The 14,645-nt window shown below is 34.0% G+C and overlaps 1 protein-coding gene across 6 annotated transcripts in view; it reads left to right on the top strand.

Moving 5' to 3' along the window:
* VRK2 (VRK serine/threonine kinase 2) overlaps window positions 1–14,645 on the top strand; it is a 120,097-nt gene that overhangs the window by 43,378 nt on the left and 62,074 nt on the right. For 4 of the 6 annotated variants that reach the window (XM_060309552.2, XM_030877290.3, XM_070046872.1 and 1 more), the window contains exon 3: window positions 7,114–7,185. The exons of the other annotated variants lie outside the window; for them this stretch is intronic. In XM_060309552.2, the coding sequence (XP_060165535.1) occupies window positions 7,114–7,185 (72 nt within the window). The remainder of the gene's footprint in view (window positions 1–7,113; window positions 7,186–14,645) is intronic. 6 annotated transcript variants of the gene reach the window in all.

Raw genomic sequence — 14,645 nt, 5'->3', positions numbered from 1 at the left:
TATTGAAGAGGCTGTCCTTTCTCCACTGTACGTTCCTGCCTCCTTTATCAAATATAAGGTGACCATAGGTGCATGGGTTTATCTCTGGGCTTTCTATCCTGTTCCATTGATCTATCTTTCTGTTTTTGTGCCAGTACCATACTGTCTTGATTACTATAGCTTTGTAGTATAGTATGAAGTCAGGGAGCCTGATTCCTCCAGCTTCGTTTTTCGTTCTCAAGATTGCTTTGGCTATTCGGGGTCTTTTGTGTTTCCATACAAATTGTGAAATTTTTTGTTCTAGTTCTGTGAAAAATGCCAGTGGTAGTTTGATAGGGATTGCACTGAATCTCTGGATTGCTTTGGGTAGTAGACTCATTTTCACAATGTTGATTCTTCCAATCCAAGAACATGGTATATCTCTCCATCTATTTGTATCATCTTTAATTTCTTTCATCAGTGTCTTATAATTTTCTGCATACAGGTCTTTTGTCTCCTTAGGTAGGTTTATTCCTAGATATTTTATTCTTTTTGTTGCAATGGTAAATGGGAGTGTTTTCTTGATTTCACTTTCAGATTTTTCATCATTAGTGTATAGGAATGCCAGAGATTTCTGTGCATTAATTTTGTATCCTGCTACTTTACCAAATTCATTGATTAGCTCTAGTAGTTTTCTTGTAGCATCTTTAGGATTCTCTATGTATAGTATAATGTCATCTGCAAACAGTGACAGCTTTACTTCTTCTTTTCCGATTTGGATTCCTTTTATTTCCTTTTTTTCTCTGATTACTGTGGCTAAAACTTCCAAAACTATGTTGAATAAGAGTGGTGAGAGTGGGCAACCTTGTCTTGTTCCTGATCTTGTTGGAAATGCTTTCAGTTTTTCACCATTGAGGACGATTTTGGCTATGGGTTTGTCATATATGGCCTTTATTATGTTGAGGAAAGTTCCCTTATGCCTACTTTCTGCAGGGTTTTCATCATAAATGGGTGTTGAATTTTTTCAAAAGCTTTCTCTGTGTCTATTGAGATGATCATATGGTTTTTCTCCTTCAATTTGTTAATATGGTGTATCACGTTGATTGATGTGCGTATATTGAAGAATCCTTGCATTCCAGGATAAACCCCACTTGATCATGGTGTATGATCCTTTTAATGTGCTGTTGGATTCTGTTTGCTAGTATTTTGTTGAGGGTTTTTGCATCTCTGTTCATCAGTGATATTGGCCTGTAGTTTTCTTTCTTTGTGACATCCTTGTCTGGTTTTGGTATCAGGGTGATGGTGGCCTCGTAGAATGAGTTTGGGAGTGTTCCTCCCTCTGCTATATTTTGGAAGAGTTTGAGAGGGATAGCTGTTAGCTCTTCTCTAAATGTTTGATAGAATTCGCATGTGAAGCCATCTGGTCCTGGGCTTTTGTTTGTTGGAAGATTTTTAATCACAGTTTCAATTTCAGTGCTTGTGATTGGTCTGTTCATATTTTCTATTTCTTCCTGATTCAGTCTCGGCAGGTTGTGCATTTCTAAGAATTTTTCCATTTCTTCCAGGTTGTCCATTTTATTGGCATAGAGTTGCTTGTAGTAATCTCTCATGATCTTTTGTATTTCTGCAGTGTCAGTTGTTACTTCTTCTTTTTCATTTCTAATTCTATTGATTTGAGTCCTCTCCCTCTTTTTCTTGATGAGTCTGGCTAATGGTTTATCAATTTTGTTTATCTTCTCAAAGAACCAGCTTTTAGTTTTATGGATCTTGCTATTGTTTCCTTCATTTCTTTTTCATTTATTTCTGATCTGATCTTTATGATTTCTTTCCTTCTGCTAACTGTGGGTTTTTTTTTTTTGTTCTTTCTCTAATTGCTCTAGGTGTAAAGTTAGGTTGTTTATTCGAGATGTTTACTGTTTCTTAAGGTAGGATTTTATTGCTATAAACTTCCCTCTTAGAACTGCTTTTGCTGCATCCCATAGGTTTTGGGTCGTCATGTCTCCATTGTCATTTGTTTCTAGGTATTTTTTGATTTCCTCTTTGATTTCTTCAGTGATCACTTCGTTATTAAGTAGTGTATTGTTTAGCCTCCATGTGTTTGTATTTTTTACAGATCTTTCCCTGTAATTGATATCTAGTCTCATAGTGTTGTGGTCGGAAAAGATATTTGATACAATTTCAATTTTCTTAAATTTACCAAGGCTTGATTTGTGACCCAAGGTATGATCTATCCTGGAGAATGTTCCATGAGCACTTGAGAAAAATGTGTATTCTGTTGTTTTTGGATGGAATGTCCTATAAATATCTATTAAGTCCATCTTGTTTAATGTGTCATTTAAAGCTTGTGTTTCCTTATTTATTTTCATTTTGGATGATCTGTCCATTGGTGAAAGTGGGGTGTTAAAGTCCCCTACCATGAATGTGTTACTGTCGATTTCCCCTTTTATGGCTGTTAGTATTTGCCTTATGTATTGAGGTGCTCCTATATTGGGTGCATAAATATTTACAATTGTTATATCTTCCTCTTGGATCGATCCCTTGATCATTATGTAGTGTCCTTCTTTGTCTCTTCTAGTAGTCTTTATTTTAAGGTCTCTTTTGTCTGATATGAGAATTGCTACTCCAGCTTTCTTTTGGTTTCCATTTGCATGGAATATCTTTCTCCATCCCCTTACTTTCAGTCTGTATGTGTCTCTAGGTCTGAAGTGGGTCTCTTATAGACAGCATATATATGGGTCTTGTTTTTGTATCCATTCAGCCAGTCTGTGTCTTTTGGTGGGAGCATTTAGTCCATTTACATTTAAGGTAATTATCGATATGTATGTTCCTATTCCCATTTTCTTAATTGTTTGGGTTCCTTATTGTAGGTCTTTTCCTTCTCTTGTGTTTCTTGCCTAGAGAAGTTCCTTTAGCATTTGTTGTAAAGCTGGTTTGGTGGTGCTGAACTCTCTCAGCTTTTGCTTGTCTATAAAGGTTTTAATTTCTCCATCAAATCTGAATGAGATCCTTGGTGGGTAGAGTAATCTTGGTTGCAGGTTTTTCTCCTTCATCACTTTAAATATGTCCAGCCAGTTCCTTCTGGGTTGCAGAGTTTCTGCTGAAAGATCAGCTGTTAACCTTATGGGGATTCCCTTGTGTGTTATTTGTTGTTTTTCCCTTGATGCTTTTAATATGTTTTCTTTGTATTTAATTTTTGACAGTTTGGTTAATATGTGTCTTGGTGTGTTTCTCCTTGGATTAATCCTGTATGGGACTCTCTGTGCTTCCTGGACTTGATTAACTATTTCCTTTCCCATATTAGGGAAGTTTTCAACTATAATCTCTTCAAATATTTTCTCAGTCCCTTTCTTTTTCTCTTCTTCTTCTAGAACCCCTATAATTCGAATGTTGGTGCGTTTAATGTTGTCCCAGAGGTGTCTGAGACTGTCCTCAGTTCTTTTCATTCTTTTTTCTTTATTCTGCTCTGCAGTAGTTATTTCCACTATTTTATCTTCCAGGTCACTTATCCGTTCTTCTGCCTCAGTTATTCTGCTATTGATCCCATCTGGAGTATTTTTAATTTCATTTATTGTGTTGTTCATCATTGCTTGTTTCATCTTTAGTTCTTCTAGGTCCTTGTTAAATGTTTCTTGCATTTTCTGTATTCTTTTTCCAAGATTTTGGATCATCTTTACTATCATTATTCTGAATTCTTTTTCAGGTAGACTGCCTATTTCCTCTTCATTTGTTAGGTCTGGTTGGTTTTTATCTTGCTCCTTCATCTGTTGAATTATTTTTGACTATGTCTTTTTTCATTGGATAATAATTTTTTTAATTAATTAATTAATTAATTTTTTGGCTGCATTGGGTCTTAGTTGCTGCACAGGCTTTCTCTAGTCACGGTGAGTGGGGCCTACTCTGTTCCTGTGCGTGGGCTTCTCAGTGCAGTGGCTTGTCTTTGTTGCAGAGCATGGGCTCTAGGTGTGCGGGCTTCAATAGTTGTGGCACGCAGCCTCAGTAATTGTGGTTCGCGGGCTCTAGAGTGCAGGCTCCGTAGCTGTGGTGCACGAGCTTAATTGCTCTGCGGCATGTGGGATCTTCCCGGACCAGGGTTCAAACGCATGTCCCCTGCATTGGCAGACGGATTTTTAACCCCTGCACCACCAGTGAAGTCCTGGATAACAATTTAAAGATACAGTATTTAGAAAACTAGGTCTTTTTAAGAGTAAAATAAACAAAAATAAATACTTGGATAAGTGAAATGTTGATAAAGAATATGTTTCTTTATAGAATTTGTTCAGATGCCAAAATATTTTATATATAATAGAAGTATAGTTTTTGAAAAAGTATTCAGTTTTGCCAAGATATTAATTATTACACAATAGTAATTTATTATGTACCTATAGATGATTTTATGAAAAAAGTATAACATTTCATGAAGAGGCAAATCTTTAAGTGTTTTTAATGGAGATAGTTATTAGATATTGCAAAGCTAGTTTTTATGCTGATACTTTTTTCTTGGGAGTATATACATAGCAAGGAAAAGAATGAACAAAATATATTACTTTAGAATACATGTTATTGAGTGCTTATGGTGATATACAGTTATTAATTTCAGTTTCTGGAGAATGTGAAGAAAAATGCTGTTCATTATACTTGATCTTGTTTCTATTAAAAGATCATGTGTTACAGTTCTAACATATATCTCCAGTGTCATATGTAAGTATTACAGTTGGGCCTGAAGTATTAGTTATGTAAACCTCCTGTCTTATAAAGTTTTAGGAGGGTGGTAGAAGGAAAAGTAGTAAAATCCACTAAAAAATCTCCACACAATACACTTCAAGACAAATGAAAAGAAAGCAAAACAAAGTTGTGTACCTAATAGACCATTGTTGCTGTGTGATGGAAAGGGGAAGAAAAACATTATAAGACTTCTATAGTATCAGAATTACTACTTCATCAGAAAGCTTTTGACCAAGTACAAATGTTCTGAAATTAACTAGTTTAATGTAAATGGAATGCATTATGGAATCTGTCTTAAAAATAAGAGATTTTTATTCGGGGAAGGGCTTTTAAGTTCTTTCTGACCCTGAAGATCTGTGAGATCCTGAAAGATGGTGAGAGATATTGAAACATGGATAGAGGTGTAAGGAAAGAATTGACCCAGCTGAGCAAAGAATTAGCTATACTACTAATGAGCAAGCAAAATAAATCTAAGACATAGAAAAATGATGTAAAGAGAACATCAAGAAGAAAAAGTAATGGTTCTGTTATCTTTTTGTGTAGTATAGTTTTGGATAATAAGAACATTACATGAAAAGGTAAAGACTTTCAAAACAGAGACCATAATGAAAGATAAGAAAGATTTCCCTTATTTGAAACCTATTTCAGCATGAATATTAGCAAGTGTTTCAAAAAGTGAGGGTGGAGCCAAAGTTCTTACCTAGTGGCTTGTTAAGTTTGAAATGCAGAATGTGTAATATCATTTCAGGGAGGGAGTGCAGGAACTACTTCAGCCCTTAATTCATAGACTAACAATAGAATAACTTCATAATAGCTAAGAGAAATATGGCTGTCATTCCAGTACACTGTCTGGCCAAACTGAATGCCTCTTAAGAGAGAAGGAAACATTTGAGGACTTAGGAAATCTGAAATCATTTTATAACAGATTACCACAAAGATAAAGTAGACTTGAAAGTATATAAGTGAAAAAGACTTCCAAGAAATAAATGAATTACAAAAAGATTTGATGACACAAAGTAAAAAGTTTAGTAAAAACTGGACTTACGAATATAATTTTATAATGCAATTCACATTTCTAAAGTAGATTAAAGAACTGGTTAGGAAATATAGGGTTAAGAGTTAAACGGAAAGGTTGGTACATATCAACTCTTCAAGCAAGCTCGAAATGTTTAGTTAATAATAATAATAATGAAAACATCTGAATTAGAGTATATCAGTGTGAAGAGTGTTTAAGAAATAGATAAATGGATTGAAAGGTAGTCTATTATAAGATAACATATGTAATATGTACCACAACCAGTAAGTAATCGGTGAAGGAGAGCAAAAACGAATAACAATAATATAAATGTACAGTGTTGTATTATAATTCAATTGCCAATTACTACATTAGATGAAAACTGTCTGAAATCCCCTATTAAAGAATGTCATTGACAAAAACCCCATAATCACTTGCCAAAAGAGAAATACCTAGTACAATAAAATATAAAGACACTAAAAGATCGAGTTTTTTAATGCACATGTAAGCAAAGAGTAAGATAAGCATTTTTAAAATTGTTTTATATTCCGTAGTAAAAATTATTAAGTGAACTAAACAAGGACATTATGTAATGGCAAAATGTTAATAAAGCCAAGTGAAAATGTAATCATAGAATTCAATATGACCAGAATGCTACTGTTCGTTTTTCTTAAAGAAGAAGGAAAATCTAGCAGGTGTTCAATAACAACATGTTACAAATATAACTAGAGGTATTATAAACAGGAAATGACAAATCAATCACCAGTAGGTCTTCACACTGGTCTTTATGGAACCCAGGTATACAGGTGAAAGGAGTAGGGGCTGTGGTCACTCCACCCATGTTTCAACCTGAGCATTTCTGCTTTGATCTGTTCTTTGTATCAGGCTGCCAAGAAACATCCTGTTACTGAAACAGTTGAAGATAACTGATTATGCTACAATAATTAATAAGCTCCAGAGTTGAATATGCAATTAATAAGAAATGATTTATATTTGGAGGGGACTTAACAGCATTATAGAGAATAAGATCTTTCTTCCCCAACTGTACAAGAACTCATTTTAAAAATTGTGCGTGGTGATTTATTAGTAGTAAATGTAAAGAAAAATCAGAATTTTTATATGTCATAGTCTTGGAACCCAAGCATAGAAATAAATACCAATATTGTCTTGCTTGTTTTGTTTATGACCTGCATTCTATCTCGAGTTTCTACATATTCAAATAGTGTTTAATTTAAGTTCACCTCCCCCTTGAAGCCTACTGTTTTCCTTTTTGCATTTTCTGCCAAAGTTGTATATTGTGTGTTTGTTTTCAGTAATATTTTTGCCTCTCTTTTGTCAGAGACAAAATTTTGGAGAATTGACATTTTTAATGTTGAGTCTTCAATCTGCAAATAGAGTATCTCTCTCCATTTCTTTAGGTCTTCGATTTCTTTCATCAGCATTTTGGCTTTTGGCATATTGGTCCTGTACATGCACTTTTAGGTATATATGTAAGTTTTTCTTTTTCTTTTAAAATTTTTGATGCTATTAAAAATGGTATTGCTTTTGTAATTTTGGTTTCCAGTTGTACATTATTAGTATATAAAAATACAGTTGATTTTTGCTTGTTGACTATACGTCCCATCATCTTGGTAAATTTACTTATTAGTCCTAGGATTTTTTTTTTTTCAGATTCTTTGGAATTTTCTATATAGATAATCTTGTCATCTTGTCATCTGCAAGTAGGGATCACTTTATTTCTTCCTTTCGAATCTGTGTACTTTTTGTTTCCTGACTCCTTGCACTGGCTAGGACTTCCAGCACTTTATTGAGTAGGAATGGTGAGAGTGGACGTCCTTGACTGTTCCCAGTTTAAGGGAGAAAGCATTCAGCCCTCATCACTTAGTATAATGTTAGCTATAGGTTGTTTGTAGTATTCTTTTTCAAATTGAGGAAGCACTCCTTACTATACTGAGAGTTTTTATCCTGAATGGGTATCGAATTTTGTCAAATACTTTTTCTGCATTAATTGATAGGATCATTTGGTTTTTCTTTTTTAGATTCTTAATATGGTGGATAACATTGATTTCTTTTTTTTTTTTCTTTTGCATCAGCATTATGAGGGGAGGATATTGGTCTATAGTTTTCTTTTTCTTTCTTTCTTTCTTTTTCCCCCTACTGTCTTTGTTTGATTTTGGTTTTGGTTTTAGGATAATGCTGGTTTCATAAAATGAGTTGTGAATTATTCCCTCCTTTTTTGCTTTCTGGAAGTGAATATATAGAATTGATGTTACTTGTTTTTCATGTGTTTTGTAGAATTCTACAGTGAAGCCATCTGGGGTTAGAGATACCTTTTCCAAAGGATGTTTGTTTGTTTGTTTAGAACTTGATTTCACCTGGGACTTGTTTGGTTATTTGCTTCATATCAGGTAACTTTTAGTAGTTTGTGAATTTTAAGCATTTCCATTCCATCTAAGTTGTCAAATTTCTATGTATAGAGTTGTTCATAGTATTAGTTTATTATACTTTTAATGTTAGCAGTTTCTGTAGTGATACTCCTTTTTCATTCCTTATATGGATCATTTTTCTCTTTTTTTGCTTTTCTTTTTTGTCAGTCTTGACAGTGGGTTTGTAAATTTTATTGATCATTTCAAAGAAACAGCTCTTGGTTTTGTGGATTTACTGTATTTTTCTGTTTTCAATCTCACCAGTTTGTTTTTTTTTTCTTTTTTGTCTCCTTCTTTCCATTTATTTTGGGTTTAGTTTGCCCTTTTTTCCCCCTAATTCCCTTAGGTGGAAACTTACTTATTTGAATCTTTCTTCTTTTGTAGTATAAGTGTTCAGTGCTAAATTTGTTTCTAAGTCCTTCTCTGACAGAATCCCACAAATTCTGATATGTTTTAGTTGTCATATATTACATCTATATTAACTTAAATTCCCCCAGACCATATTATAATTTTTGCTTTAACCATCAAACACATTTTAACTGAAGGAAAGCGTAATCCATTACATTTTCCCAATATTTACCATTTTTTTCTCTTCTTTTATTCCTGATAGCTCACATTTCCTTGTATGATTTTCTTTTCTTTTCTGAATATTTCTTTAGCAATTCTTATATAGCAGATCTGCTGGCTATGGCTACTCTTAGTTGTTCTTCACTGGAGAATGTCTTTATTTAGCTTTAATTCCAGAAGGATATTTTTGCTGGATATTGGATTGACTGTTCTTTTCAGCACTTCAAACACGTTGTGACTCTTCCCTCTGGTCTTCAGGGTTTCTGATGAGAAATCCACAGTAATTTGAGTCATTTTACCCTGTAGTTAATTTATTTTTTACTCCAGCGCCTTTCAAGATTTTTCTTTGTTTTCGCTTTCAGTAGTTTGATTATATGTGTCTGGGCATTGATTTCTTTGAGTTTATCCCCATGGGGATTCACTGAACTGTAGGTTTATGTATATATAAAATTTGGGACATTTCAGCCATTATTTATCAAATATTTTTTTCAGCACCACACTCTTACCTCTCTACCTCTGGAACTCCAATATCATGAGTGTTAAATGTTTTGTTATTGCCTACAGGATCCTGAGACTCTGTTCAATTTTTCCATACTCTATCTTGCTGTTTTTCAGCTTGGATACATTTTTATTGATCCATCCTAAAGTTTAGTGACTCTTTCATGTGTCATCTCTATAATCATACTGAGCCCAATCACGAATTAAAAAATTTTTTTTTGTCATTGTATTTTTCATTTCCAAAAGTGTCATTTAACTTTTTCTTTGTATATTCTGTGTCTTTGATGCATTGTCTGTCTTTCCATTTGTTCCAAAAGTGGAACATTTTTAAAATAGTTGCTTTGAAGGAACATTATTTGCTGGAACATTTTTTAAATAGTTGCTTTGAAGTCTTTATCAGATAGTTCCAAAATCTGTATAATTTTGGCATTGATGTCTTGAATTAGTGTGGTGATTTTGTTATAATTTATTAACTAAAGTCCATAGTTTACAGTAGGGTTCACTTATATAGTACAGTTTTATGAGTTTTGACCAATGCATGATGTCATGTATCCACCATTATAGTATCATACAGAGTAGTTTCACTGCCCTAAGTTTCTCCTGTGTACCACCTATTTATCCCTCTGCCCCCTGTTCCAGAATGGCATACAGTTGGAATCATACATTATGGAGTCATTTCAAACAGGCTTTTGTTTCCTTTGGGTATACCCAGAAGTGGAATTGCTAGATCACATGATAGTTCTAGTTTTAATTTCCTGAAGAACCTCCATATTGTTTTCCATAATGGTTATACCAGTTTATATTCCTACCAATAGTGTACAAAGCATTTCCTTTTCTCCACATCCTCACCAGCATTTGTTACTTCTTGTCTATTTGATAATAGCCCTGCTAACAGGTGTGAGGTAATATTCACTGTGGTTTAATTTGCCTTTCCCTGATGATTGGTGATGGTGAGCACTGTTTAATGCACCTGTTGGCCATTTGAATGTCTTCTTTGGAGAAAATCTATAAGAGCCTTTGGCCATTTTAAAATTTGGTTATTTGGGTTTTTTTGCTATTGAGTTGTATGATCCTAGTAAGTATATTTTGATATTGGATATGTGGTTTGCAAATATTTTCTCTCATTCCATAGGTTGCCTTCTCATTTTGTTGACGGTTTCCTTTGCTGTGCAGAAATTTTTAGTTTTTTAGTTAGTCCCACTTATGTATTTTTGCTTTTATTGCCTCTGTTTTTGGTGTTAAATCCAAAACAGTCATTACCAAGACAGATATGAAGGAGCCAACCCCCTGTGTTTTCTTCTGGATCTTTTATGGTTTTAGGTCTTACACTCAAGTCTTTAAATCCATTCTGAGTTGATTTTTGTGTACAGTATAACATAAGGGTCCAGTTTAATTCTTTTGCATGTGGCTATCTAGTGTTCCCAGCACCATTTATTGAAGAGCCTGTCCTTTCTACATTGTATATTCTTGACTCCTTTGTCAAAAATTAATTGACCATGAATTATTTCTGGACTCTCTATTCTGTACCATTGATTTACACTTCTGTTTTTATGCCAATACCATACTGTTTTGATTATTATAGCTTTGTAATACAGTTTGAAATCAGAGAGTGTGATGCCTCCAGCTTTGTTCTTCTTGCTCAGTATACTTTGCCTATTCAGGGTCTTTTGTGGTTCCATACAAATTTTAGGATTTTTAAGAAATTTCTGTGAAAGATGCCACTGGAATTTTGGTAGGTATTACATTGAATCTGTAGATTGCCCTGGGTAGTCTGAATGTTTTAACACTATTGATTCTTCTGATCCATGAGCATGTAATATCTTCCCATTTATTCTGTCCTCTGCATTTCTTTCATCAATGTTTTCAGGTCTCTGGTGTACAGATCTTTCTCATCCTTGGTTAAATTTATTCCTAAGTAATGGGTTCTTCTTGATGGTACTATAAGTGGGATTGTTTTCTGAATTTTTCTTTATGATACCTCATCGTTAGTGTATGGAAACACAGTTGATTCTTGTATATTGATTTTGTATCCTGGAGTCTTAAGGATTTTCTCTATAGAATGTCATCTACAAACAGAGATAATTTTACATTCTTTCTTCCCAATTTGGATGCCTTTTATTTCTTTTTATTGCCTGATTTCTCTGGCTAGGACTTCCAGTACTATGTTGAATAAAAGTGGCGAGAGTGGGCATCCTTATCTTGTTCCTGATCTTAAAGGAAAAGCTTTCAGCTTTTCACTTTTGGGTGTGATGTTGGATGTGGGCTTCACATAATTAGCCTTTATTATGTTGAGGTATGTTCCTTCTATACCCAGTATTTGAGTTTTTGATCATGACAGCATTTTGAATTTTGTCAAATGCTTTTTCCGCATCTATTGATATGATCATATGATTTTTATCCTTCATTTTGTTAATGTAGTTTATCACGTTAATTGATTTGCATATGTTGAACCATCTTTGCATCCCAAAATAAATCCCACTTGATTGTGGTATATGATCCTTTAATGTACTGTTGAATTCAGTTTGCTAATTATTTGTTGAGTATTTTTGCATGTATCTTCATCAGGGATATTGGTGTGTAATTTTCTTTTCTAGTAGTGTCTTTGTCTGACTTGATCTTTTCAATTGTCTTTCTAGTCTCTATTTATTTCCATTCTGATCTTTATTTCCTTTTTCTAATTTTGAGCTTCCTTTTTTCTTTATCTAGTTCCTTGATATGTAAAGTTAGAATATATATTGGATTTTTCTTTTTTCTTAGTGTAGATGTTTATTGTTATAAAATTCCTTCTTAAAACTGTTTTTGCTGTAACCCGTAAGTAGTGATATGTTGTGTTTCCATTTTCATTTGTCTCAAGTTATTTCTTGATTTTAAAAAATTTCTTCTTTGAGGGCTTCCCTGGTGGCACAGTGGTTGAGAGTCCACCTGTTGGTGCAGGGGACATGGGTTCGTGCCCCAGTCCAGGAAGATCCCACATGCTGCGGAGCGGCTGGGCCCGTGAGCCATGGCTGCTGAGCCTGTGTGTCCAGAGCCTGTGCTCCGCAACAGGAGAGGCCACAGCAGAGAGAGGCCTGCGTACCGCAAAAAAAAAAAAAAATTTCTTCTTTGAGCCATTGGTTGTTCAGGAGTGTATTGTTCAATCTCCACACACTTATGCATTTTCCAGGTTTTCTCTTGTAATCGATATCTAGTTTTGTACCATTGTGGTCAGAAAAGATACTTGATATGATTTCAGTTTCTTAAATTTGTTAGGACTTGCTTTGTCACCTAGCATGATCTATCCTAAAAAACGTTCCATGTGTGCTTGAGAAGAATGTATTCTGCTGCTTTTGATGGACTGTTCTGTATATATCTGTTAGGTCCCTCTTATGTAACATGTAGTTTACATCCTTTATTTCCTCACTGATTTTCTAATCTGGATGATCTGTCCATTGTTGAAAGCAGTGTATTGAAGCCCTGTACTATTACTCTATTGCAGACTATTTCCCCCTTCAGATCTATTAATATTTGTTTTATATATTTAGGTGCACCTATCTTGGGTACATAGATATTTACAATTGTCATATCCTCTTGATGAACGGATCCCTTTATCATTATATAAGGATCCTCATTGTCTTTTATGTATCTTTTAAAATTAATTTTTATTGGAGTAGAGTTGCTTTACAATGTTGCATTAGTTTCTGCTGAACAGCAAAATGAATCAGCTATACGTATACATATATCCCCTCTTTTCTGGATTTCCTTCACATTTAGGTCACCACAGAGCATTGAGTAGAGTTCCCTGTGCTATACAGTAGGTTCTCATTAGTTATCTATTTTACACATAGTATCAATAGTGTATATATGTCAATCCCAGTCTCCCAGTTCCTTCCACACCCTCCCTTTCCCCCTTGGTATCCATACATTTGTTCTAGATTCCAAATATATGCATTAATAAACGATATTTTTCTCTTTCTGACTTACTTCACTCTGTGTGATAATCTCTAGGTCCATCCACCTCATTACAAATAACTCAATTTCGTTCCTTTTTATGGCTGAGTAATATTCCATTGTATATATGTGCCACATCTTCTTTATTCATTTATCTGTCGATGGACACTTAGGTTGCTTCCATGTCCTGTTTATTGTAAATAGTGCTGCAGTGAACATTGGGGTGCATGTGTCTTTTTGAATTATGGTTTTCACTGGATATATGCCCAGTAGTGGGATTGCTGGGTCATGTCTCCTGTTACAGTTTTTGGTTTAAAGTATATTTTGTCTGAGATAAGTGTAGCTTCCCCTACTTTCTTTTGGTTTCCATTTACATAGGACATCTTTTTCCATCCCTTCACTTTCAATCTTGTGTGTCTTTGAAGCAGAAACCAACCTCTTTTAGATGTCATATAGTTGGGTCTTATTCTTTTTCTCCATTTAACCACCCTGTCTTTTGGCAAATTTAGTTTATTTACATTTAAAGTAATTGTTGACAGGTGTGAACATACTGTTGCCATTTTGGTAATTGTTTTCTGGTTGATTTGTAGTTCCTTTGTTCCTTTCTTTTTCTCTTGCTCTCCTCCTTTATGATTTGATGATTTTTTCATAATGATGTGCATTGATTTCTTTATCACTTGTTTATCTAAAGTTTTTGTTTGGGGAATTACCGTAAAGCTTACATGAAGCATCTTATGCTTGTAACAGGCTGTTTTAAGCTGATAACTTAACTTTGAGTAACAAAAAACTCTACATTTTTATGCTCCCCCTCCACACATTTTATGTTTTTGTTGTCAAAATTTACATGTTTTTGTCCCATGTATTCATTAACAAATTATAATATAGTTTTTTCTAATACTTTTGTTTTTTAACCTTTATACTAGAGTTGTAAATGGTTTACCCACTACAATATTAGCATATTCTGAATTTAACTATATTTGCCAGCTAGTTTTATACTTTTATATATTTTCATTTTAATAATTGGCATCCTTTTGTTTCAGCTTAAGGACTCCCTTCTTAGCTAGTTTCTGAATCTCTTTCAGAGGGAGTTGCTGGGTTTGTGGCTGTATATTCGGTGGAGGGAAGTGCAGGAGCCTACTATGTCACCACTTTGGGTACTCCTCAGTTTTCTTAAAATGAAAATTTTAATGATATAAATTTCTTTCTAGATGCTACTTTCATTCATTAAATTATTCATCAAAATTTTAAAGAATGCCCACTAGGCCTTATAATAGGTGCTTGGGATACATCTAAATAAAACAAACTATTCTGTGTTTGTGAGGCTTACATTCTATCAGAGAAAAACAAGCAGTAAATTTGCACTTTAACTACATCCTAACTAGATTCAATATAATATTCTCAATATTATATAGTCCTGTGTATTTTCTAATTTTCATTGTGATTTCTTCTTTGGCCTAGGGACCAGGGATTATGGTCACAGAATGTAGCCTTAATAATCCTTGTTCTTTGATATTTGATGAAACCTGCTTTCT

The sequence above is a fragment of the Globicephala melas genome, chromosome 12 (assembly GCF_963455315.2).
Source record: "Globicephala melas chromosome 12, mGloMel1.2, whole genome shotgun sequence".
Taxonomy (NCBI): Eukaryota; Metazoa; Chordata; class Mammalia; order Artiodactyla; family Delphinidae; genus Globicephala; species Globicephala melas.
Note: the sequence above shows the minus strand (reverse complement) of the source record. Positions and strands in the feature narration are given on the sequence as shown.